Genomic DNA, 25871 nt, shown 5'->3' with positions numbered 1-25871 from the left:
TCACAATTTTAAAGAAATAAAAAATATATTACATTGTTATATGTATGCAATAAACTAACTTCATAAATTACAAATCTGTAAAATAAACCATTTTTTTTGTTGTAAAAATCAAAACATAAACATATACATTTTGTATTAAAATATATAGAACATAATTTCAAGATGTTAAAAATATTTTTTTTTACAAAAATATTTTCTATTTTGTAGATCAAAATTAATTTAAATAATAATTAAATAATAAATAAAAGATTGTCTTTTTATTTTAAAAAGAAATATTTTTAGAAATATATATTTATTTACATGTAACTGTGTTAACTTTGAACACAATTTTTGAATTGCGAAAAATTGAAAATTGAACTTAAAATGTATCAACATTTCTGTTAGTATGAGCGCATAATCATGTATTTATACTATATGCGTGCATATTAAATCAACAATATTAATATTTTAAAAAAATTTTAGAAACGATTTTTTTAATCAAAAATTAGGAAACATATATATTTAGCTTAACGTTAAATATATGATTCGTAAGATGAGCAATGAATTTATATAGGCTCAATGTGTATAACGTGGTAATTTAAAATCTGATTAATTTATAGACTAATTCATAGACTAGTAATAAAATAAAATAATGTATAAATACACAATAATACATAATAAAATGTTAGCTACATTTGTTTTTTCGAAGTAAGTATTTATTTGTGTAATTTTAGTAACTTTGTTAACCTATCAATTCTGTATAAATTGCATAATACGTCAAAATAATAATATTAAATAATTTATTTTTAGGAGTATCAAAACTCAAATTACATTGCCACTTCAATGGTTAAATATTACATTTAATACATTAAGAACTAATTCATCATTTTCATCTGACTCTTCTGATTCTGATTCTGATTCCGATTCTACAACTTCTAATATTAGTAATGTAAATATTTTTATTTCCTTTAATACTAAACACTTTTTTTTTATAATATATATGTGTGTGTTTGTAATTTTTATTCCATATTATTTTTTTCAGAAAAAATTTAGTATAGATTATTTACAAAGTGCAAAGACAGTACGAAAAAAAAGACAAATAGGTAAGAGATTTTGAAACAGTCAAATAGGTAAGAGACAGTTTATTTTGAAATAGATACATAGTAAAATAAGAAATTCTCTATCACAGAAAATGCATTAACCCAAGCAGCTAAAGCTTTAACTACAACATCTGTCCAAGATAAAGAAAAAATTCTTTCAGTTTTATTAAATACTATTGATAAAATTCAGACTGTAGACAAAACATTAAATGAGAGGTTTAAGTATAATTTTTTTAAATTAAATTATACTTTTATTTTGTATATATAACAAATAAAAATAAAATATCAATTATGCTGTTTATAGTAATATAGATAAACATGAAGTTAGAAAGGAAGATGAATCTTTGTGGCATCAAAATAACATTGAAACTATTAACAATTTTAAAACAAAACTTCATCATAATGTATCACAGTTTAAAGAGATGAAGTTTAATAGAGAAGAGCTTGAAAAAATATATAAAACAGGAAAAGAACCATCTATAATTCATGAATTAAAGAGTCAACAAAAAGGAACAAGGGATATCAATGATAAGTCTGAAAGAGAACCATCTATAGTTCATAAATTAAAGAGTCAGCAAAAAGGAATAAGGGATATCAGTAGTAAGTTTGAAAGAGAACCATCTGTAATTCATGAGTTAAAGAGTAAGCGAAAAGAAATAAAGGATATCACTGATAAATTTGAAAGAGAACCATCTATAATTCATGAGTTAAAGAATCAGCAAAAAGAAATAAAGAATATCAGTGGTAAATTTGAGAGAGAACCATCTGTAATTCATGAGTTAAAGAATCAGCAAAAAGGAATAAAGGATATCAGTGGTAAATTTGAAAGAGAACCATCTGTAATTCATGAGTTAAAGAGTCGGCGAAAAGAAATAAAGGATATCAATGATAAATTTGAAAGAGAACCATCTATAATTCATGAGTTAAAGAATCAGCAAAAAGGAATAAAGGATATCAGTGGTAAACTTGAAAGAGAACCATCTGTAATTCATGAGTTAAAGAATCAGCAAAAAGGAATAAAGGATATCAGTGGTAAACTTGAAAGAAAACCATCTGTAATTCATGAGTTAAAGAGTCAGCAAAAAGGAATAAAGGATATTAGTGATGGAATACAAATGAATGAGAGGTTGTATATTTTATTTTACAAAACGAAAAATTTATAATTAAAATAATTTATTTATAATTTTTTATTTTAGACTCTTCGATGATTTTTCGGAAAATCCCGATGTCCCTAAATTTAAGATGTGGGAATCCTGGGAAAGGGAGGAACTCGAATTTTCATTATCTAAATTCCCTACAAATGGAATTCAACAAATGATTCAATGGACTAAAGAAGGAAAATTATGGAAATTTCCTATAGATAATGAACAAGGTATTCAAAAAGTTTAGAATGCTTATACTTTAGAATTATTATTATTTTATACGTTATCATTATAACTTATAAATATACTTTTTTATAGGAATGGAAAAGGAAAAAAATGTGCATTTCTCAAAACATGTGTTTTTAGAACGTCATTTGACGCCATGGTGTCCTAAAGGTCCAATACGGCATTTTATGGAATTAGTGTGTATTGGACTTTCAAAAAACCCATATCTGACAATTGAAGAAAAATATGATCATATAATGTGGTACAAAGATTACTTTCAAAATAAACATGACTTATTAGATAAATTAGGTCTTCTAGAATAGATCAAGAAATTAAATATAACTCTTTTTAATAAATAAAGATGAAATAAAACAATATACATATATTTATATAGTTATTATTTGTTAAAGATATTTTATATACATTTTACTTTCATCACGTTTGATTTAATCTTCAGTACTCTCATTGACAGTAATACTGCCAAATGTAAATGAGCATTGAAATAACAAGCTGGAATAATAAGAGTTAATAATTTAATTTCACTCCAATTGAAATAATAAGGGTTAATAATTTATAAAAATTAAAACGTTATTAGAATATAAAATAATGTTGTAAAATATATAATATATAAAAATATCAATATTTTAAATAGAAATAAATGTAATAATTAAATTGGATTTAAATATTTAAAATAAATTAATTTGTCAAAAAAAAGGTGTCAAATGCAATATGCATCTTCAGTCGAAATCGATTGGCACGTGTTACTTTTCTTTGACCAATACGCTGATGCTACGACACTTTTTGTCCACGGTCCAGGGACTTTTCTCAGAGCATGAGAGTCACTGAGAATTCCGATTGTGGCTCCGTCACGTTACTCGAGGGACCTTTTCGAAATCGATTGATTCAAGTGAGCGGTCTTTTATAGGTATAGGTTAATTTACATCGATTTCAAAATTACTGAAAAAGATGATTGAAGCTGAAAATATTGAAGATCAAAATGGATTACGCCCAGATGGTAGACGGGCATTAGAATTAAGGCAAATTCGTGTAAAAATGGGAGTTTTTGGCCAAGCTGATGGAAGTGCTTATATTGAACAGGGTAACACTAAAATTTTGGTTACCGTGTATGGACCTCACCAGGTTAACAAGTTATATTATAATTTTCATATTAATACATTGAATCATATACGATTGTTATATTTATTTAGCCAAGAGGTTCTACAGGAAGAAGCACAAGTAATATTACTAAAGGTATAGTAAATTGTCAATATAGCATGGCAGTGTTTAGTTTATCTTCTGGAGAACGTAAACGCAAACCAAGAGGTGATAGAAAATCGCAAGAAAGATCTCTTCAATTAAAACATGCAATGGAAGCCATAATACATTTAGAAATATATCCACGTTCACAAATAGATATTTATGTAGAAGCATTACAAGTTGATGGAAGTGAATATTGTGCATCTGTAAATGCAGCTACACTTGCTTTAATTGATGCTGGAATTCCTATCAAGGTAATATAAGACAAAACATATATTTTACGATTTTCATTGAAAAAGACTTTTGTAATTAAATTTATTACTACTTTATTCTTGCAGAATTATGCTATAGGTTGCACTGTAACATTAATTAATAATCCATCTTTAGAAGATGAAGATAATACATTAGGGAAAGGAGTACTAGATGCAAATTATGTTGAAGAATGTACTCCTGGTGTTACTTTGTCTGTTGTCTCATTACCAAATAATGATAGTACATCAAAAGATGGTTTGATAGTAGTAGCACAAGGAGCAGGCCAAAGATTACACTTATCTCAATTTGAGTCTTTAAAAGCTCGTGTATTATGTGGATGTCAAGATATAAGAACTATTTTAGATTATGCAGTCAGAGAATATTTAACAGAACAATCGCTTCCTTCTCTTTTTCATGTTGCATTAAACTAGGTATATTAAAAAAATTGTATACATAAAATGTCAAATACAAAATTTTTTTTTTCATAAAAATCATATACAAAATTATTTTTTATATATCATTCTTAAAATATATATATATTTTTTTATAATATCTTCTAATTATATTATACAGAATTTGTTTTCATCTTAAACTAATATTTGCATTTTTTTAAAAATATTTATATTTCTTTTTTTCTTGCTTCAATCTTAAATTTTAGCACCAGGATATCTTTCCATGATCATACCAACACCCTGTAATTTATTTGATTATTAAAATAAATTTATTTAATATAAATATAGGATATTAATAATAATAGTTATATTTTTTATATTTTATATTACCTGTCCTCCAGCTGCACAAGCTGCAATTAATCCAAATTGTTGATCTTCTTTAATTAGTCGATTCGCAGTATGTGTAGCTAATCGAACACCAGTTGCTGCAAATGGATGACCAATTGACAACGATCCACCCCATGCATTCCATTTATTAAGATCTGGTATTCCTACTTTTGAAGATCTTCCTAAATAATTTTGTGCAAACCAATCAGAATCTAATGCTTTTAAATTAGCTAAAATTTGTCCAGCAAAAGCTTCATGTATTTCCCATACTCCAATATCCTTAATATTTAATTTTGCTTTTTGCAATACCTATTAATTTATTCAAAAATTTTGTATTAAAATTCTAAATATATATACTTAATGTGATTATCAAAGTGTTACCTGTGGTATAGCGTAGGTTGGACCTAAAAGTAACTGATCAACAGGATCTTGGGAAACATAAATAAAATTTCTTAAATATGCTTTTGGAGTAAGACCAAGTTGAAGAGCTTTTTCTTCTGTCATTATCAAAGCCGCTGATGCTCCATCAGTTAAAAAAGATGAATTAGCAGCGGTAACTCCTCCATATGGTTTGACAAATGCTGGTTTTAATTTTGCTAACTGTTCAGATGTTGAAACACGAATTCCGTTGTCTTTGTCTACTACTCTACTTTCATTTGGAACTAGAAAAGATACATAGGAACACATCTAAAAGGTAAAATTTATTCATTTCATTCTATCTGATACTACCTTTATAAGGTACTATATCTGTAAGATATCCCTGTTGTTGTGCTTTAGCAGCTAAAGTATGTGAACGTAAAGCATATTCATCTTGTTCTTCTCTTGAAATTCCAAATGCAGCTGCTAATCTGTCACCGCTATGTCCCATTGTTTCATTACTAGAAAATTCTGCTACTGCAGGTAACTATAATTATATAAATACAACTAAATGTAATATATAAGTAGATACAATTAAAATATAATTTTACTATGAAAGATAACATACATCTGGTACAAAATGTGATGGTCGAATGCTAGCAAGGAGCTGTAACTTTTGTCCAACTGTTTTTGCCTTATTAGCTTGTAACATCAGTGATCTCATGCGTCTATTATGTCTAATTGGTATATCCGACATGAATTCTACTCCACCTGCAATGATTGCCTCATACACACCACATGCAATTAAACCCATACCAGTTGTAAGAGCTTGATTACTACTGATGCATGCCATAGTTACAGTATGTGCAGGAGTACGATCACTATATCCTGCTGCTAAAGCTGCTTCCCTAGCGATATTTGAAGTTCTCACTTCTTGCATTACCGTTCCATAAATAATGTATTCAATAATTTCTTTAGGAAATTTAATTTTATTTTGCAAGGCCCTTATAATAGAACATGATACATGATTAAAACTGAATTAGTACCAAAAATAAAATTAAGCGCTTAGATTAACTTACACTAATGACTGTCTGGCTAAATCATATGCCATCAAGTTTTTATAACTTGTTCCAGATTGCAAAAATGGTGTTCTTACACCGTCAATATATACAATATTTTTAGCAGCATGATTGCTTTTAGTTGCATAAAATTTGTTTGACCTTAAATTATTTATTGCAGAACCTAAAACAAATACAAGAACCTAGAGTAATATTTTATATTTAAAAAACCAATTATATTCATATTATATTGTATATATTAATTAATAAATAAATGTATGTATGATAATAAGTATCTGTGTAACAGCATTAGTATAAAAAAAATTTAATACTAAGAATTTTAAATAAATTTATTGATTGAATATTTGTTAGCAAAAAGTCATTATATATCATAATAAATCAATTAATATAAAAAATTATCAAGTAATTTTCATTTCAAACTTTGTATTTTGTCTAATTAAGAATCGCTTATGAATCGTATTTGTTTTTATTGTTTTTTACATTTATATTGCAAAATGATTCAACATACCATACTTAAGAAAGCTTTTTTTCATTAAAAAACTATTTTTTGCGAGAGAGTGCATGTTTAGAAAATCAGTTTGGATTTCACAATTTAGAAAAGTAAAAAAAATTTCTTTTATATATCAGTATTTCTTTATATGTCACTATTCTTTTTTATTAGTTACTTCACTCATCTAGTATAAATTGCTGGACACGACGTGTAAAGTACTTTGAACTTATACCTCAGATCTTATTCTCATAATATTTTTAACTGCTTTTATACTTACATAAAAACTAGCTTAATGTAGAAGTGCGGGAAAAGTGACAGATTTTCCCGCTTACGATTATACGTATGAACGATTTACACTTTTGTGTGTAATAAATATTGATTTCATGCAGTTTCAGAATGAATTTAGTGCATTCTATTGTGGAACGTGAGAAAGGATTTGGTAATTGCATTTCATGATTATATATAGTAAAAGATTTTTAAATATATTGCGAATATAAACTGATAGGTTATATCCAACATAGTATTTAAACGTAATGGTCGATATATATATTTGTGTTTCATATGTGATATCTGATTTTAAAGATAAAATATGAATTTTGAAGAAATAACAAATTTTTTTTAGCATCAATACGCGATTATGACGTTGCTTTATATCGTTTGAAATGTTATGAAAACGATGTATATAGAGGTATAACACCAAATACAAATGCATTGGATTTTAATCCAGAACCACCAGTTTTTGCATGTCGGTTTTGTACTACAAAAGGATACGAACAAATAATTGCTTTAGCAAATGAAGATGGCAAAGTTGCATTACAAGATACAAACATCAAATGTATATCCAATCAGCCATTGGAAGGAACACAGGTATGATATTAAAGTGTCATAAAAAATGAAAAATTATAAATTCAGGAATTATAATTTTTTATTTACAAAATCAAATTAATATAAGATATTGGAATCTTTTAGGCACATCGTAATGCAATATTTGATGTTGCTTGGATGCCAGGAGAATTAAAATTAGTTACAGCATCTGGAGATCATACTGCCAGACTTTGGGATGTATCTGGTTCTGAAATAAAACAAATTAATTGTTTTCATGCTCATACAAGAAGTGTTAAGACTGCAGTATTTCGTTATCAGGATCAAGGTATCTCTGTAATAATATTTCACATGTTTTAGCAAAACAGAATATTAATTTTTAAAAAAATGTGTCCTAAATATGTCTTATAGCTGTCTTTGCAACTGGAGCTAGAGATGGTTCTATTATGGTATGGGATATTAGAGCTAATCATTATGAACGTCCTAAACCAGATAATTGTATTGCGAATGCACATAATGTTGGAACTATAAGTAACGCACGACAGCGTAGAACAATCAGTCATGCATCCAGAGCACAAAGTATTACTGGGTTGGTATTTCAGGATGATTTCACTTTAATTTCATGTGCTGCTGGAGATGGGTAAGTTTATTAGTGTATATATATATAATTACTATATTAATAAATAAAATGACAATTATATTATTAATACAGTTTAATAAAAGTTTGGGATTTGCGTAAAAACTATACTGTTCACAAAAAAGATCCTTTAGCTAAACATGCAATGAATTATACTGGGCATAGTACAAAAAATGGATTTTCATCATTGTTAATATGTCCTGCTAGAATTACATTATATGCTAGTTGTATGGATAATATCATATATGCGTATAATATATCATCTTACAGTTCTAAACCAAGTAAGAATAATAGTAAAAAGTATATTGATGTGAAATATTAATAATATTACTATTATTTTTTTTTGTATATATCAGTTGCAGAATTTTATGGACATCAAAATCGTACATACTATGTTAAAACTTGTTTAAGTCCGGACGGGCGTTATCTTGCTAGTGGTTCCAGTGATGAACTTGCATATATTTGGCATACAAACAAACCAGGAGCTCCAATTGTGCAACTCTCAGGACATACAGAAGAAGTTACTTGCATCGCTTGGTGCAGTGTTCGAGAAACAAAAGTATTAAAAACAATGTTATTATTATTTCATTCTAATATTAAAATTTATTATATGTAATATTAATATTTTTGAAAATTATGCAGATAGTAACATGCTCTGACGATTCATGCCATCGAATATGGAGAGTTGGCTATGAACATAAACTAGATAATGAAGAGATACAAATACGTGGTCGTGCAGAAGCTATTTTTAATAGAAATCCTTTGGATAATTTAAAACTCGAAACTACACCAACTACGCGACGTTGGATTACACTTCAAGAGCATACACCAGGATCTGATATCACGCCTAGTAATTATAAAATAATTTAAAATATCTATATAAACTAACTATATTACTAACTAAATATCTATATAAACTAACTATATTACTAACTAAATATCTATATAAACTAACTATATTATGTCAACAGAATATTATTATCTTTTTTGTGTTAGATACTACACCTGGACCAAGTTCATTGGATGTTTACAATCAAATGGAAGATAATCAAGATCAGTGTAATGTTAGTACTTCAATGAAGAAAAGTTATTTTCAAATGATGAATGGATCCTGGTCTGATGGAAAATTTAAGTCAGTTTTATCTCCAATACAAGAGAATCTCACATTAGATCGTGTTGCAAAACGTATTCATTTAGAAAATCGCGGTGCACGAAGATTGTTTAGTCCGTGTAATAATAACAACTTGTCATTGAACAGAGGCTATGAATCTGATGAGCCAAGCACAAGTTCATCTAGTAGAGAAAATAAAAATAACGAAATTCATTTTTCACCTACATTAAATCTTCCAAATTTTGTGATTGATGGTACAGCACCACATTTACTTCAGTTATCTCCAGAAAAGTACAAAGAAAATGTTGATTGGTTAACGAGAATACGAAGAGAAAAATATGAAAAAGTAAGGAAAGCAATGTCAGAAAAGTCGGCTAGTCCTATTTCTTGTACAATGTCTGCTAAAAGAAATACTAGGTCACGTTCAACAGAACCGCAGAGAGTATCTAAAATGCCGAGAAATTCACCTCTTTCCTTATTAAATTTCTTTAAAGTTACTGGAAAGGACTGTGAAACAAATATATGTTACGATGATACTAATGTAATATCTTCTGCAAAATCTTAAAAACATCATGATTTTTCGTAATTGTTATATTGTATTTTATCTGTGTTAAATTCCGTATGAAACTTTTATTAAAAATGTTTTTTAACAAAAAATTACATTCAAAATATTAATCAATGAATGTGATATAAACATCAGCGCGCTTTCTATTGTTTATGATGTGGTACCTTACAAAAATACCTTACAAAAATAAGTAGAATTTAAATAACATATAAGATAAGAATGACATAACATACAAGTATTACAAAATATGTAACAATAGATTATAGTCACAAGTGTCATAGTATATCTTTTATATGCAATAAATTATTTTTATATTATATAATTAAAATAAAGCTTTAATTTTTTATATTTAATATTTAGTTTTAAGATCGTAAGAAATGAAGGTTTAGAACAAATAAATAGATATTTTCAATTTTATTTACATCATATATATTTTTTGTTAACTGTTCAATTGAGAACAAAATACTTTTACTGCTCGTGAAAGCAATTTAATTTCAACCGATTTTAGTTCATACTCTTCATTATCGATATATAATGTATAGTTTTTATCAACCTATAAATAAATTAACATACAGAAATTAAATAATTAAAATTTTGAAAATTCAAACAATAAAATTTTACCTTTTGTGGAATTAATTCAATTTTTTTTGCTTCCACTACTTGATTACATAGTGATTTATTATTTTGTTCTTTTTTCCAACCTTTAGACACAAAGGAAAAATAATTAACATCCTCTGGACCTATACAATAAAAATAATTTTTCATGAGTAATTATTTTTCCAAATATTTATATTTTATTATATATTTATCTAATTACCAATTTTCACTTTTAAAGATGGCGATAATTCAACTTTTGTCTTGTCTATATTAGAAGTTTCTACATACAATTCACAAGTTGATACAGGTAGTTCATGAAGAATATCACATTTTTCATTTATTCTTTTACTAAAATCAATACTATCTAAAAAGTATAGCATTCTGTAATTACTTTGAGATATTATATGTATTTTGTATAATAGTATATACCTCTAGTAATAGTACTTCTTGGTAGAAATACATGCCACCACCTTGTATTTAAGTTGGAAATTAAATTTTGACTACAACGAGAACAACCTTCACAAGGAAGTGTATATTTTAATATTGCATCGCAATATTTGTTTAAATTTTCTTTAGGACCATTAAATATATAAGTCACATATCTAAACAATAAATATTAGATAATATAAATTTAAATTAATGCAAATATTATACAGGCTCCAAAGTATTAAAGTAAAAATATATATACTTTCTTAAAAATCCCCAGTACCAATATTTATTAGCAGAAGCATTTGCATCTTTCCATGCACCCCATTCAACTGCTCCCATGGCATAAATCGGTTTTACTGGTTCTTCACAATTATCCTTTAATTATAAAACAATATAAGATTTAAAATTAATAAGAAAATTGCAAATTTGCTATGTATATAACAGAAACATACTTCAATAGGTTTAACTTCAATCATATCCATCATTTTACATTCCTCATGTATGATTGCCATTGTTGCCTCTATCATTTGTTTTATATCAGACAAATCATCATACTCATGATATAAAGATTTTGCAATTCTGTTTGTTTGTCCCAATGGTAAAATACCAATAGGACATTGTTTAACTGAGTTAAGATTGAGATCATATTTCCTCACTAATCCAGTTAAAACATCAGATAAAGTACCATCACCTCCTGCAACTATAATAGCATCAGTAGGAGTATTTAGATTCATTATGATTTTACGAGCATCATTTTGTGACTCTGTCTGTATTATAGTTACAGCAATTCCAGCTAAATGCAAAAGTGGCTCACAATATTTCTCAAATAATTTTTTAGCTTTCCTACAAGTAATAATAAGAGTTAATTAAGAATTAAATCATAAATAGATTGCTAATTCTGAAATTGAATTTAATCAAACCCTTTTTTAGCAGCTGGATTTAAAATAACAGTAACATGACGTGGTTTTATATTTGTTGAAAGTGGAAGATCGCCATATTGTGATATATTTTCACAATGTTGTCTCATTAATTGATTAACACTGAAAATATTATCATTTTTCAATATCACCTCAATAATAAAATGTAGTTACCAATTATAAGATTAAAGTTATATCTTACTCGTATACTTCCTTACTATATGAAAATCCATATGATACAGCTGCACATCCCACAAGAGATTTTTTCCAATTATTTCTTATAGTTCGCAAAAAATTCAATATTTTGGCCATTTTTCAAACACTTATATTTTCAATAACATAACCTTAATAAAGCTGTACTTCATATATCATTATAAATAACATTTGAAAACGATTAAAAACTTCAAAAGTGTACAAAGAAGATTATTTAAGGTAAATAAAGTTCGTATTTTTTTCATTTTACATAAAACTTAATTTCTATCATCTGTAATAAGATAATTTCAATTTTAATAATACACATGTCTGTTGGAAATTTGTGAAACATGACATTTTAAAACTCACACTTCAAAAAGTTTTTAAATTTATGAAAATTTGTTTAAAAACTTTTCAATTTTCAATTCTTTTAACCACGCGGTTATTATCAAATGTGTGTATTATACAAATTAAATGGAGTGTAATCGTGTTTTGTACAGTGTACAATTAAATGGAGTGTACACGTGTTTTGTACAGTTTACAATTGCAAATTGTTTTAAATTTCACATGTAGAATATTAACAAATATTATTAGTTTGAGTGAAATTATTATTTTTTAATTTATCCCTCTTTATTGCTAACAAACGGTAAGATAATATAATCTAATTTGATGTAATATTTAAATTTTATATTATCGTAAATGTAAAGAAAATATACAAATTTTATAATTGCTCTATCTATGATCTTGAAATCACAAAAATTGTTTCATTATACAATTTAATTATTTTTTATCATTAGATTGATCATAGATGTAATTTATTTGTTCAGAGGAAAGACTCTTTATGTGAATTTGTCCGCTCTATGTGCTATCGTAAAATAGAAAAATTTCAGATATAGATCAATAGGGATATTATAAATTCTCTTTTTCTTTGTATTTCATTTCTCAAATAGAAGACGGTAGACAGTAGACAATAAGTTTATGTTAATATACACTCGAATGTATCGCAGTATTAAGCGCAGTGGATGAAGCCGTTCAAGCTTCAAAACTTAAGCTCAATAGCACTGCTATAAGCTAACAATAAACCACCTTCATAAGTATCAGCCATTTTATCAGTTAATTTCATTAAAAAAAAAAGAAAAAAAAAAAGAAAAAAAAGGGCACCAATAGTAAATTTATGTAATACGTAAATGTGTGAATTTTTTATTTGTACATTTAGATATGTGTAAAAATAATATCATGTTTATATGGATGACAGGTCAGTGCAATTATTATTTTAATTTTATCACTTGTCGATGTATAGTTAACTGTATTTTCTAAAACGCATTAGCTAAATCTAATGCTTATATTGTGCCTACTCTAATATTTTGCAAATGTTGCATATGTTTTATGTCCTATGTTATATTAAGAAGATCATGTATCTTAGAAAATTTGTTTAATAACAGAATAATTAATGATGCATTAGATAGGATATAATTTTACGTGGATTAAACTATTGGTATTTTAAATACTTTATTCATACCATGCATTACTGTATCTGTGTGTAAAATTAAGATAGTATAATTGTAGCAACTTGAATATATAATTTATTTATTCTTGAAATATCCAATCTTAAGATCTTTTCTTAAAAATTGTTTTCGTTTTTAAGTGTTAATCATTATTCATGTATCATTAAATATCAATGTACAAGGTATGATTGTCGTGATACAATTGAATATTAGGTAAAATTTATATTAAAATTAATTAGACATAGAGTTTTTGAGAAAATTGGTTTAAAAGAAACTCTAAATGTGCATATGCATGTACTTGAATGATCTTTACATAAAATTTTATGTAGAAGATTAACAGTAAACTTAAAAAATATTGAAAACTTTAATAACATAAAAAATTATAAAATACTTTTCAGCATGAATCATGTTGAAGTCATTAATGAATTCACATTGGTTATAGTTTTGAATCAACTAACAAGATTAATTTTTTTTTAAATTACTTTTAAAATTCTAGTTGTATAAAAAATAATTACTAATCCAGAAATTAATTTTTATTTGAGTGCATGCACATTTAGCATATTTTAAAATTAATATTTTGGAGAATAAAGTATGAAATAAAAACAATTTCACTGTATTTCCATTCATTTATTCTCTAATTATTTAATTTACAGTTCCTACTTATTATGTTGGTTATATTATATATTTTTAGTTGGTTATATCATCATAATGATTACATTGTGTATAAATGTATTAAGTTAAATACAATATTTATGTAAGTTTATATTACAGGTAAAGTTAAATTATAATATATATATATATATATATACTGATAAATGTAAAGTACAAGCGAAACATTTATTATACAGAAGACCTTAATTTGGTGATAGTAAAAGATGGATTCTAATAATTATCATAAAGTGTGTAAAGAAGTAGATAACATTGAATTATCTACATCTAATAACGAAGCAAATGAAGTAAAAGTACAACTTGTTGAATCTTTGATTGATAACAAATGTGGTGGTAATAAAAAGAATACATTCGAAAACAATCAGAATGAAGACTCTTTAAGAGAAACATCATTTTCTATTTTTAATTCTGCAACATTGCCAGAAGCAACCACCTCACAGGACAATACTTCAACTTCATCAAATGATATTGAACCAAATTCTCCTTCTAGCAATCAAAATAAGTGTAAAAGAAGTATTTCAAAAGGTATTGTAATAATATTTTAGCAACTTACATCAGAGTTCATAATTTACTTTATATTTATTGATTTTAACTTATAGCTCAAGTAAATGATGATAATTGTGATGATAGTAATAATTCTAATAAAGAGTCAAGTAAACATCAAAAGTTAAATGAAAATGTTTGTAATAAATCAAAATCTGAAAATAAAATAGATAATGCACAATTAGTAAAGGAGCCTAAGGATAGTTGTAGTGAAGAAATTACTGAAGATGTTGAAATGAGACCAGGTAAATGGTTGAAAAGAGATATATAACATTTAAAAAATTTTGATACTACATTGTATTTAAATGTAGAAAATGAAGAAGCTGCAGCTCTTAGGGAAACAAAGAATCATGAAGAAGGACTAGAAATTGATAATGATAGTTCACATGCTGAAGATGCAGGTATATATATTGTTAAGTTCACTATTTTTATTTTATAAGATTTATTTTTATCATTAAACATTAATAGAAATAATGTCAGAGTTGGTATTTGTACAATTAGAAGAATTTCTTTTACCAAATGTCACAGAACAGGATTTGAGACGATTGACAGGATTTGAGTCTCCCTTGTCAAATGATTCAAATTTTGATACTGAACAAACATCCAGTGAAGAGGAATCAGAAGAGTCAGAGCCAGATACTCCTGCTTGTTTGAAGAAAAAAAGACCAAAGCCAACTTGGTTTGTAGTACCAGAACTTCTTCACCGTGAAATGGGCATCAATCCATCATTTCAACGTAGATATTATGGCTCCTTACACGTCGTAGAACACTTTGAACTTATGTACAAACTTAAAGAACATGAGGTACACATCTTATGTTTTAAATTCTATACTTAAGAAATTAGAATCCAATTTTTATATAATTTTTACAGGGCTGTGTTAATACCTTAAATTTTAATAAAACTGGAAATTTATTGGCCAGTGGTTCTGATGATTTATATGTAGTTATATGGGATTGGGCAATAGGAAAAAAACATCATTCTTTTGCTAGTGGTCATAGAAGTAATATGTTTCAAGTATGTATAATTAAATATATTTTGCAATGAACTTTTATTCTTAAAACATATTTTTGTATTTTATTTTATTTATTTTTATATAATTATAGAAATATATATCATTGCAATTTTTTAGGCTAAATGGTTGCCATTTGATGAAGAAAATTTAATGGCTACTTGTGCTCGTGATGGACAAGTACGTTTATTAGATATTAGACGTGGTGCATCACGAAAATTAGCTACGCACAATGCGCCAACTCACAAACTTGCACTTCATCCGGATACACCACATGTTATTGTTTCTGTTGGTGAAGATGCAAAAGTTCTATCTATAGATATTAGGGAAGAAAAACCAACGAAGTATGTTTTTTTAAGCATGTTTTTATAAAAAATATGTTGTCATAATATATAGAAACAATTTGATTGTATAGGTTGCTTGTAGTAAGAGACTCTGGCTCTTTCCATGTACAATTGTACAGTGTTCATTGTAATCCTCTTAAGAGCAATGAATTTTGTGTTGCTGGTCGATCTCAATGGGTTAGAATATACGATCGGCGAAATGTGTCTAAGCCAATGCATGAATTATGTCCTAAACATTTGGTATATTTTTAAAATTTTATATAGTTAAAAACAAAATTATATACTACTTTGCAATTTAATTTAATTTTCGTGAATTATAGACTGAGAAGAAACATGTACATATAACATGTGCTTTATACAATTATGATGGAACTGAAGTTCTTGCATCTTATAACGACGAAGACATATATTTATTTGATGCAATATCACCACAACCTGGAGATTTTGCTCATAAATATGAAGGCCATAGAAACAATGCTACTGGTATATATTATTGTTTGATAAATTTTGTAAATATAAAATGAAAATTTATATTTTCTATTTCGTAGTGAAGGGAGTTAATTTCTTTGGCCCAAAAAGTGAATTTGTTATATCTGGATCAGATTGTGGAAATATATTTATCTGGGATAAACATACTGAAGCAATCGTAAATTGGATGCCTGGAGATGAACAAGGAGTGGTATGTAATCTATTGAAAATGTAATGATAAAGCTTAATAACACTTTGTCGTATAGGTAAATTGTTTAGAACCTCATCCACATATTCCTATTCTTGCCACAAGTGGACTTGATTGTGATGTGAAAGTTTGGGCACCTTCTTGCGAAGATCCGCCTTCGCTTCGAACAGTAGAAAGTATACCCTTAATAGAAAAAGTATGTGTAATTTATGAAAATTGTCGTAGTAAACATAATATGTATCATATTATTTTTATTTTATTTCAGTGTGTTACATCTAATGCAATGAATAGGGCACAAGATACTCATACTGAATCTGATGCATTCGATAGTCAAATGTTTTGGATATTATTAAGACATATTCGTCATACGGAAAGAGTAAGATTAGTATGTATTGATTAGTAAATTAACGATTAAAAATACAATATTCTATATAAATTTATTTAATTAATTTGATGTAGAATTTAAACGCACGTCGAGGTTCTAATGATCAAAATCAGGATGATGATGATGACGATGATGATAATATTGATGATTCTTCGGATGATGATTCTTCTCATCACAGTGATAGTCAATCAGAAGGAGATGGGTTTAGAAGATTGCAATGTCCTCCATCTTAGGTATTAAAACGGACTACTATTTTACGTTTTGTACATTAATATTTATACTATGTCTTTGAATAATGTTATTAAAAATGAGTAATTATCATGAAGAGATAAATTTAAATTTTAAAAAATTTGATTTAATAATAATTTAGTACTTTGATAATACAAGTGATATGTATAATTTATTATAATTATGAAAGTTAAGGTGCGTTGAATATGTATAAAGAGTCACTAAAAGTATGTAAAATAGATGAAAATGAAAACTAATATAGTTCTCTTTCTAGTAACAACATAGTTACAATTTTGTCTTCTTCGAAAAATTAACTAAAAAAATAAGCGAATGTATCCAAATTTACATTCTTGCCTTTGTTATTTATAAGTTCAATAATAATTGAGAATAATATTTTAGTGATTTTTGCAAGATAAATTGCGTTTTGAAAATTGTGGGAAGAAAACAAAATTTAAATATCAGAATGTAACATAAAAGAAAATAAAGGATTGTTTCTATGCATAATATCGTCATTGGTACAATTTATTGTGTTATATAAAATTAATAAAAGAATTTATTACATAATTTATTAATAAAATAAGATTTATTTTGTATAGTAATACACATTATAAAGAAATAAAGAAATGGATTGAACTATTGATTTTTAAAAATATAAATATAAATATACATATTGTTCAAAAGATGCCTATGGAATGAGCAAGACCAGCATACATATATAATGTTGTAATACCCATGATAAAAGTAGTAGCAGCTTTAACAACAAGAGCTGACCATGGACCAGTTAGAAAAACTACTAAGAAAAAATCTAAAATAAGTGGCCTATAAACTGTAAGTATGAGCATACCAACTACTATTGGTACCAAACTTCGTTTTAAATCATGTCGTGACCATAACCATACAAGCGTTGCTGTAGTTATATGTTGTACCTAATATTTATGGAAAATGAAATTTTTAATAAAAATTTTCTTGCAAGTTATTAACAAAAATAGTAGTATAATATGACTTACTAAATTTATGTTAGATTCAAGACTTTTTTGAATGTATTTCCAATCAAATTCTGCACCTCTTGCTCCTACCCATAACAGAAGAAACCTAGTAAGTAATACTTCGGCTCCAGCCCATCCAACTCCAGCAGTTAGAACTTTTGCATGCCCTTTACCAGGTATATTATTTAATACTAATAGAATTCCTACTAAGTCAGCTAAATCAATTGAAGATTTTAAAAATTCCTATAAAATTTATTATATATTATATAAAATAATTAGTGATACATTTGTAGTAATAAATACAAGTCAATTAAAGATATAAATACATACGCCAATTAAATCAAAGCCTTCACCTCCAACATTATCTGCTGTAGGGAAAAAAGTAGCAAGTGCTAACATTTTGACTAATTGTGTAAATATATAAATGCCTCCAGCTTGAATACATTTCCAAAATGCACCATATTCTGACCTGAAAATTTATATACATATTTTTAAATATGTTATTTATATGATAGAGCACCAGGAATTCAATTATAATTAAAATATATTACAATTATAATATTATTAACTATAATAAATTAACTAAAAATAATTTCAGAAATAATGACCAAATAATTACAAATAGGTTACAAAAAGTTAAAAAGTTACTTACAAGCCAGAATATTTATAAGTAAGATAATATGGAACATAAACTAAAGCTAAGCAATTTCCGAAATGATACAATGTCATTTTTTTAGTAATATTACGTCAATTTAATTTAAATATCATTCATCATGCAGCAGACGATTCATACACGAACGATAAGTATCAAATGAGATTGTATACACCATAGCATAGACCACAGATATACACAACGACTATACCTCGTCTGTATTACATACGTCTATATATGAAATGAGTATGTTGATAAGGAAAACTACTGTATTTTTTATAAAATAAAAAGCAGATTTGTTATGAATATTTTGTTGTTTTTAAAATAAACTATGATTATGTGTATGTATCTATTTTTTAAGTTTTAAAACTTTATCATTTGTAATCTATAATGAAAATGAAAAGATTGCAATGCTGGTATTAAGAAAATAAATAATTTCTTTTAGGTATGTTATATTTTATATCTTTCAGTTTGTTTTATTCCTATAATATTTATTCAAAATAATGATTCTCTTACGTTTATTTTATCTATGATGTTTTTAATTTTTAGGTTAGTTTGCTCTGAATGAGGTTATTTTTTCATTTTCTATTTTCATTTCTAAATATTTAAAAAAAATAATGACTATTCTATTTGTTAATAATTTTACAAATAAATCATGGATTAATAAGTCTGTATATTTATAAATCGATGAAATACGAAAATACATTATTTATATTACATTATTCATATAATTTCGATAATTTTTAAAATGTAAAATATTTATTTTATAAATATTTGATAAGAATTGTTCGCAATGTGCGTGTACTACATTGCTATCCATGGCACAAATATTTTTTTCTTCAAATCATCCCCTATATTTTAACCCCTTTGAAAGGGGTACCAGTCACCCCTTTTATTCCTAAAAAAAGGGGTAGCTGCTAAAAAAGGGTGTTGCAGCTGGAAAGATATTGACTATGAGTTTCCAATATTTTTAATTTTTTTTATTCTTTTTCTATGATTAATTTCAATGTAATGGCATAGAGGTATACAAAAACATACAAGTATATTTTCATGAAAAAATTAGAAGCTATATGAAAACAAAAGCAAAATTTAATTCAGATTATATTATGAATTTGACAATTTCTCCTCTTGTGTGGTTAGAATTTAGAGGACACACCCCTTTAGCTATAGGATTTGAAATGTTGTGTAACGGAGCATGCTCCATCTTTTCCTTTCCCCAACGTTTCCTTCTTTCCTTTTTAAAACATATCTACCCCTTTGAACATTGTTGATGGTAGACACACTCCCTTCCCTTTTTTCCATGTGAAATCAGTAGGGCACACCCCTTTCGGTGTGAGATTTAGAATATTCCACTGGAGCATGCTCTGTCTGCAAAACGTCACAGACTGTGTCGCAGAAGCAGTCCTCCCTTCCTGACGTCTCCAAGGGATGGGTATTCTGTATGATTGGTCAGGGCTGTTCTGGGATGTGTTGAGTCCTAGGGTTGCTGTTCTCCATTACAAGTGCAGGAGGAGAGATCAGTTTAGTTCAGACTTCCATTAAGTTTGGAATAGAAAAGTGACAATTATCTGTGATGATGTGTTATGTTTAAACATAATAATAATATACATATTAGTGTAATTATAATTGTGCATTCTGTTTAAATGTAGCATTTACTTACATATATATTTCTAGTGTATATAAAATCAGAAATTAAATAAGAATAAAAAATGTTCAGAAGTTTCAATATAAGTATGATTGTATAATATAATAGTATTTCTATGCCTCAATAAATACTGAGTAATTTATTTTTTTTAGACATATATTTATTTAAATAAGTAAGATAAGTGATATTAGTCATATCTTTCTTTTTCCTTTTTGTTTATTCTATTTTTTATACTTTTTATGCAATAATGTTTTCTTTAATGTCATTATGATTATATTACTAAATAAATACTTACATTTGTAAATATATTGATCAAATTTAATCATTATGCATAAATTATTGTTTAAAAATAAATGTCAGTGATCTCAAGATTTCCAATAAAAACAAAATTGAGAATTGGTAAGTTTATGTATTTATAAGTAAAAAGATTATTTTTATTAATGTGTTTATGTAACCATTTTAGTTTCATTTCTATTTCAATATTGCATGTTACAATAGTTGTGTATATAATTATACAAACATGTGCATAGATTTACATGCAATGAAATTTGCATCTTGCTCATGGGATGTATTATTTTCATGTCACATCCTATTGTACCGATTTAGATAAGTTTTGGATCACAGCGCCCCTAGTGTGTAAAGTCTGAAGTTTAAACAATTATTTATTAATTTTTAACGAGTTATAACAACAAATGACTTAGTATGCAAGTCATTAAATTTGTCTTAAGAAGTGACTTCGAAATTTTTTTTAGGAAACTATCTGCAAGAAATAATTTACACCATACAATATAACTTTATAAGCAAGAAATATAAATATTTCTAAACAAGAAATATAGAAATATTTCTTTAATACATCCGAAGCAGATGTGACAACATTGTCCATATTTTTTGATTTTAATTCTCATCACTAGTAGTGCTGCGGTGCAAAACTGCCTGAATCGGTACGACAGGATGTGACACGAAAATAATAAGACACAGAAAATCGTGGTCGAAAAAATACATTGTATGCAATGTTTATTCATATACCTCGTCTGTGGCAATGTCTATTCGTATATCGTCTGTGGTCTGTGGTAATTATTTATTATTAATTGTAGGTAATTTTAGATATTTTTATTATAATTCTATGAGTACTCGTAGGAGGGCTCTTATGTGTATAATCTACAAATAAATGAAATTCAAATGAACGAAAATTAACGTAAAAGATAATAATTTTATTAACATTATAATAGTTGGCTACTTTAACAGTAATATTTACCAATGAACGAGTTCTATTAATTCTACTAAAAATTTATAAATTCTAATTTGTATTACGTATAAACAGTTTTGTTATGTAAAAAAACAACCAGAACTATGTACAAATTTGTAGGAAGTAATAAATATCTAAATAAATAAAAAACGTATATATTTAAACTTATGATATATTTTGCTAAACAGTAAAAATTACGTGACGCCACAGTCATGCCATAAGTTACCTTGAGAATCATATGATATAATATTAATATCATTGGTAACGTTATAGCGTTAAAATGATCTATGATTTATTGATTTCCAAATTTTTTGTAAATTTGTTCTTTCTATAAACTATTATAAATGTTACGGATATCTGCTGATATTCTACGAAACGAATATTCTTTATAACTTAATTATCACCGAAATCCACCAGTGCTATATCACTATCTTCAATTTAAATAACATTTTCTCCCATTAATAGTAAAATCATTAATTTAACTAAATTAAACTAATTTACAAAAATTTGTCTCTTAAGACGCGAGTAAGATCTAGATTGTTGTTCGCATAAGTTTTTTTTTTTACGGCTTGGATAAAGAGATTGTATTTATAGAAGATTTGAAAGAAGAAGACGATTTACATTCTCGGTTCAAAGTCGAGAGATTAACTCTATTCCTCCTTTGCCGTGTATCCTTATAAATCCACACGATATCGTCCTCATTTTTTTTCCCCGTTTGCCGCGTTCAGCAAAGCCGTGTTTGCATTTCTCTCTCCGGGGAGAGGCAGGACCACGCAATTTCCGAAAGCCGATTTCAATTCCGTTTCCTTTTACACAGAGAAAAGAAATCTCGAGTGTAGCTCTCTTCGAGGGGGGAATAGCCACCTGGGATTACAGGAATCGCGCGGACGGGGCTGGAAACACGTGCGAAAATCCCAAATCCCGACGTCTCTGCATCCCTTTGCATCGATCGTTCTTCTTTTTCCTTTGTGCCCTTCTTTCCCTCTCCCTTTCTTAGAGATATACTTTTTTGTATAAATCTACACTTTTCTTTTTATCGTTCGTGTACTTTCGTATTTTATTGCTGTATCTCGAAGCAAGCTATCTCCTTCTAGATTTCTTTAGTAAATTCACGATTCTTTCGGGAACGACGTCATGGCGGTGTATAACGATGAGGTTCGTTTCCGCTTCCTGGTCTCACAACTCGTTCCGTCAACTCCATTCTTCCACGCGCCATCCCGTGCCTTTCCCCCCCTTCATTTCTCTTCTCACTCGATTTTTCTTTGTTGTCTATCTGTTCTAAGAATTATCGAATATTTGAGCCAATTCACGTTATTTCCTTACATATTTTTTCGTATACTTTTTAAATTTATTTCTAATCCCTCCGCGTTTGCCAATAAAGAAAATTTTACATATATAATTTTCTTATATAAAATGTAAGTTTTGCTTAGATTTCGTTCGAACGTTTACAAAATAATAAAATAAAAGAAGCGTTGCACAGTTTCTCAAAATTCAGTGAGCATCTGATTTATTTTAACATATTTAACGGGCACAAGATATATCATTAATTACACAGAATACAAACATGATGTATCATATCCAAATATAATATAACAATTGAATAACGATTTTATTTTTTTATTTTATTTATCATTTGACTTTTTTTTATTCTCCGAGATTCGATGGGAAAGAAATAAAATGTAATTCGTTTATTCCGACAACATCTGGAACATTTTTGTTCGCTGGCCCACCATCTTTTCATTCCTAGTGCACCACGCATAAACACATTTTTATATGACACATGAGTTGATGTATCTTCCCCTTTCCGGGATCGGTACCGGAAGGAATAACGTCTTTTATCATGTACGATGGCATCCTCGTTGATATTCGGCCGGCGTCTTCGTTCTTCTGGGACACCGCCTTGCTACCCCGTTTCTCCTGTTTCTCTTTACTTGTTCTGTAGTGTTACATATATATGTACGTCGAAAGGTGAAGAAGATACTGATCCGCGAATGTTTCGAGCGTGTGACAAAACATTCGTTCTGCTCGTTTTATGCTAGAAAATTGTAGATAACAAGCTTTCAACCGTTTGAAAAGAACAGAACTTAACTGGTAGCAAAAGAATTAAAGAAGATCTATAACCTTGTCAAGTAAATGAATAAAAATAGAAAGTAAAAATCAGAGTTCAAGGGAGAGTTCACAAAACAAATAATATTCGTTATTTCGTTTGAATGATCGGATCGAATTGAAACAAGAGGAATTATTTGGAAATAATTCATTATATGTTTATATGTCTATTTTATTCCAAATAATATATTGTTATTTTCTTTGAACATCTACTAAGAATAAACTAATTATTTCAAGTATCTTAGATTATCCGTACGACGCTCTAGTACGAACTAGACAGTCAAAAAGTTAACTGCGTCGTATCATCAGCGTAATGAATAAATTATAAAATTCCAGGTGAAAGCAAATAATGCTGCTCCTCTTCACCGGTCGATTGCTCGCCACGGGCATTAAACTTTCACGGTCTATCGTTAAATATTACTAAAGAATGCTTTTAGCAGCGAAGATATCGCATACGCCGGTTATCGATACGACCGTGTGATTCGCGTTCTAAGGACTGTCCTTAAATGTGTGTCGTAAACGAAGGGAGGGAGAATAAGAACGAAGGAATAACGATAGGCGATGGTCCATTCTGGACGGTGCTACTTCTACTTTGTAAGGGTGAACCGTGCTTCGCGAACCAGTGCCCCGGGCCAATAAAAACTTTACAGCCGCGTAATGAATGCAAGAAATAATTATCTCATGAATACATTAGTTTTAGTATCCCCCGACACGGATGCGAACCGTAAAACCGGCATTGAATGTATCTTGACCCAACGCCAATTTCCAGTGCGTGGCCGTTTACTCACGGTTCTTAATCGTTCACCTTTCTTTCCCCTTTTTCTCCCTTGTACCGGATTCTCCTCTTTCTCTTTCACCGCCTTCGCCATTAGCACCACCTCGATAGAAAACGCGAGCCACTGAGTGTCTACCCTGTGAAACACGGACGAACGTGCGTGATGTTCTCCAGAATGGCGATTGTTCGTCACACACGTGTGTTGGCCGGAATTTTCTCGTATTTTTAGACAACTTCTTGTCGTGATATTTGCACCTCTGCCATCACATCTTTCTTAATTCTAGAATCTTATTTTTAATTCTCTAATAACCGGTATAGTAACATGTGATTCTCAAACGCAACGATAAGTTACCTAACGTCATGTGATCTTATCTTATTTTTAGAGACTTATAGTTATTGATCTGTTCCTTTACGCATAGCAAAAGTCAGTGACGAGATTTTTAGTAGGAAATTCTTTCAATCGTTTCATTTTTTTTTGGTTCGACTAATATCGTCGAGTTACAGAGCGACGATATTATATTATTTTATATTTGATATTGCTATTTAAATTTAGACTTACAATTTTATACTTTGTATTTAAGAATTTCGTTCTAGTTTTATATTTTACATTGTTGATTATAAACTTTAGGTAGCAGGATCGAAATAAATGAAAAATTTAGGAAACTGAGTAATTTGAATCTTAAGTTTTCGTGGTTTTGTTTAGTGGTACAATGATATCCTGTTGAAAGTTAATAATTGCCAATAATCCATAAATTAATGAACGCAAAACTAACGACGTTGGCAATACTAAATTCTACCTTTTTCTATGTCATTACTTTGAATAATTTAAAATAAACTCACGAAGGCAAGTCATTCGTTTCTCGAGAGTTGAACGTTAGTTACATACATGTTTAACGAAACTGAGAAATCAGTAAAAATCATACAGTCGGATGTAATACTTATTATACGCGGTTATTTACATCCCCGATAGTACGGATGAACGAATGCGGAGAACGAGAGAGAAACGGAAGCTTTCCCGACGATCAATCTTCCTCTGAAATCCAGCGTATTGCACTGGACGATTCGAACGTCTGAAAACAAAGAAAAAAGAACGCGAAGTTCATCGAGGCAACGTTAAACAACCACCTCGAACGATGTGGATGGATCAGGATGGTGTAGAAAGGGGGGGGGT

At 28.1% G+C, this 25871-nt stretch overlaps 7 protein-coding genes across 14 annotated transcripts; 4 read left to right on the top strand and 3 right to left on the bottom strand.

Moving 5' to 3' along the window:
• The first annotated feature begins 448 nt into the window (after positions 1–448).
• LOC122537666 (28S ribosomal protein S31, mitochondrial) lies at positions 449–2831 on the top strand. 2 transcript variants are annotated; one of them, XM_043671034.1, is made up of 7 exons: positions 449–687; positions 790–919; positions 1025–1082; positions 1169–1295; positions 1384–2205; positions 2276–2451; positions 2540–2831. In XM_043671034.1, exons 1-7 carry the CDS (start codon positions 632–634, stop codon positions 2767–2769), a joined length of 1599 nt encoding a protein of 532 aa, XP_043526969.1. In that variant the 5' UTR covers positions 449–631; the 3' UTR covers positions 2770–2831. The 2 variants fall into 2 exon arrangements, with proteins under 2 accessions (XP_043526969.1, XP_043526968.1); XM_043671033.1 differs by having other exon boundaries at positions 790–928; positions 1022–1082.
• A 474-nt stretch (positions 2832–3305) lies between these two features.
• Positions 3306–4710, top strand: LOC122537669 (exosome complex component RRP41). Of its 2 annotated transcripts, none has more exons than XM_043671040.1 (3): positions 3306–3586; positions 3655–3957; positions 4042–4710. In XM_043671040.1, the coding sequence occupies exons 1-3, from the start codon at positions 3413–3415 to the stop codon at positions 4384–4386; spliced, it is 822 nt and encodes a 273-aa protein (XP_043526975.1). In that variant the 5' UTR covers positions 3306–3412; the 3' UTR covers positions 4387–4710. The 2 variants fall into 2 exon arrangements, with proteins under 2 accessions (XP_043526975.1, XP_043526976.1); XM_043671041.1 differs by having other exon boundaries at positions 3335–3545.
• Positions 4257–6889, bottom strand: LOC122537667 (trifunctional enzyme subunit beta, mitochondrial). 2 transcript variants are annotated; one of them, XM_043671037.1, is made up of 8 exons: positions 6679–6889; positions 6171–6333; positions 5720–6095; positions 5464–5638; positions 5116–5396; positions 4738–5043; positions 4602–4647; positions 4257–4386 (listed from the first exon to the last, which is right to left on the bottom strand). In XM_043671037.1, exons 1-7 carry the CDS (start codon positions 6731–6733, stop codon positions 4603–4605), a joined length of 1401 nt encoding a protein of 466 aa, XP_043526972.1. In that variant the 5' UTR covers positions 6734–6889; the 3' UTR covers positions 4257–4386; position 4602. The 2 variants fall into 2 exon arrangements, with proteins under 2 accessions (XP_043526972.1, XP_043526970.1); XM_043671035.1 differs by lacking the exon at positions 4257–4386 and having other exon boundaries at positions 4569–4647; positions 6679–6888.
• Positions 6890–6922: 33 nt separating this feature from the next.
• On the top strand, positions 6923–10074 carry LOC122537664 (protein lethal(2)denticleless). Its single transcript, XM_043671032.1, has 8 exons — positions 6923–7099; positions 7283–7527; positions 7630–7810; positions 7894–8122; positions 8195–8400; positions 8476–8678; positions 8762–8969; positions 9116–10074. Exons 1-8 carry the CDS (start codon positions 7057–7059, stop codon positions 9793–9795), a joined length of 1995 nt encoding a protein of 664 aa, XP_043526967.1. The 5' UTR covers positions 6923–7056; the 3' UTR covers positions 9796–10074.
• A 133-nt stretch (positions 10075–10207) lies between these two features.
• Positions 10208–12095, bottom strand: LOC122537668 (acylglycerol kinase, mitochondrial). 2 transcript variants are annotated; one of them, XM_043671039.1, is made up of 8 exons: positions 11957–12095; positions 11742–11861; positions 11274–11664; positions 11081–11196; positions 10822–10994; positions 10613–10756; positions 10417–10535; positions 10208–10348 (listed from the first exon to the last, which is right to left on the bottom strand). In XM_043671039.1, exons 1-8 carry the CDS (start codon positions 11986–11988, stop codon positions 10235–10237), a joined length of 1209 nt encoding a protein of 402 aa, XP_043526974.1. In that variant the 5' UTR covers positions 11989–12095; the 3' UTR covers positions 10208–10234. The 2 variants fall into 2 exon arrangements, with proteins under 2 accessions (XP_043526974.1, XP_043526973.1); XM_043671038.1 differs by having other exon boundaries at positions 11941–12080.
• Positions 12048–17602, top strand: LOC122537663 (DDB1- and CUL4-associated factor 8-like). 4 transcript variants are annotated; one of them, XM_043671029.1, is made up of 14 exons: positions 12048–12170; positions 12938–13185; positions 14207–14629; positions 14704–14892; positions 14959–15048; positions 15176–15450; positions 15519–15662; positions 15778–16001; positions 16073–16241; positions 16322–16484; positions 16550–16680; positions 16736–16873; positions 16943–17062; positions 17137–17602. In XM_043671029.1, the coding sequence occupies exons 3-14, from the start codon at positions 14311–14313 to the stop codon at positions 17293–17295; spliced, it is 2121 nt and encodes a 706-aa protein (XP_043526964.1). In that variant the 5' UTR covers positions 12048–12170; positions 12938–13185; positions 14207–14310; the 3' UTR covers positions 17296–17602. The 4 variants fall into 4 exon arrangements, with proteins under 4 accessions (XP_043526964.1, XP_043526966.1, XP_043526965.1 ...); XM_043671031.1 differs by lacking the exon at positions 12048–12170 and having other exon boundaries at positions 12857–13185; positions 16943–17053; XM_043671030.1 differs by lacking the exon at positions 12048–12170 and having other exon boundaries at positions 12860–13185; positions 14284–14629.
• Positions 17603–17854: 252 nt separating this feature from the next.
• LOC122537670 (transmembrane protein 147) lies at positions 17855–19121 on the bottom strand. The gene is made up of 4 exons (XM_043671042.1): positions 18929–19121; positions 18607–18745; positions 18298–18519; positions 17855–18216 (listed from the first exon to the last, which is right to left on the bottom strand). The coding sequence occupies exons 1-4, from the start codon at positions 19003–19005 to the stop codon at positions 17965–17967; spliced, it is 690 nt and encodes a 229-aa protein (XP_043526977.1). The 5' UTR covers positions 19006–19121; the 3' UTR covers positions 17855–17964.
• Positions 19122–25871: the final 6750 nt, after the last annotated feature.

Source organism: Frieseomelitta varia, unplaced genomic scaffold, assembly GCF_011392965.1.
Source record: "Frieseomelitta varia isolate USP_RPSP 00005682 unplaced genomic scaffold, Fvar_1.2 scaffold_923, whole genome shotgun sequence".
In the NCBI taxonomy this organism is placed as follows: Eukaryota; Metazoa; Arthropoda; class Insecta; order Hymenoptera; family Apidae; genus Frieseomelitta; species Frieseomelitta varia.
The sequence above is the reverse complement of the archived record's forward strand: the minus strand, read 5'-3'. Positions and strand labels throughout refer to the sequence as shown.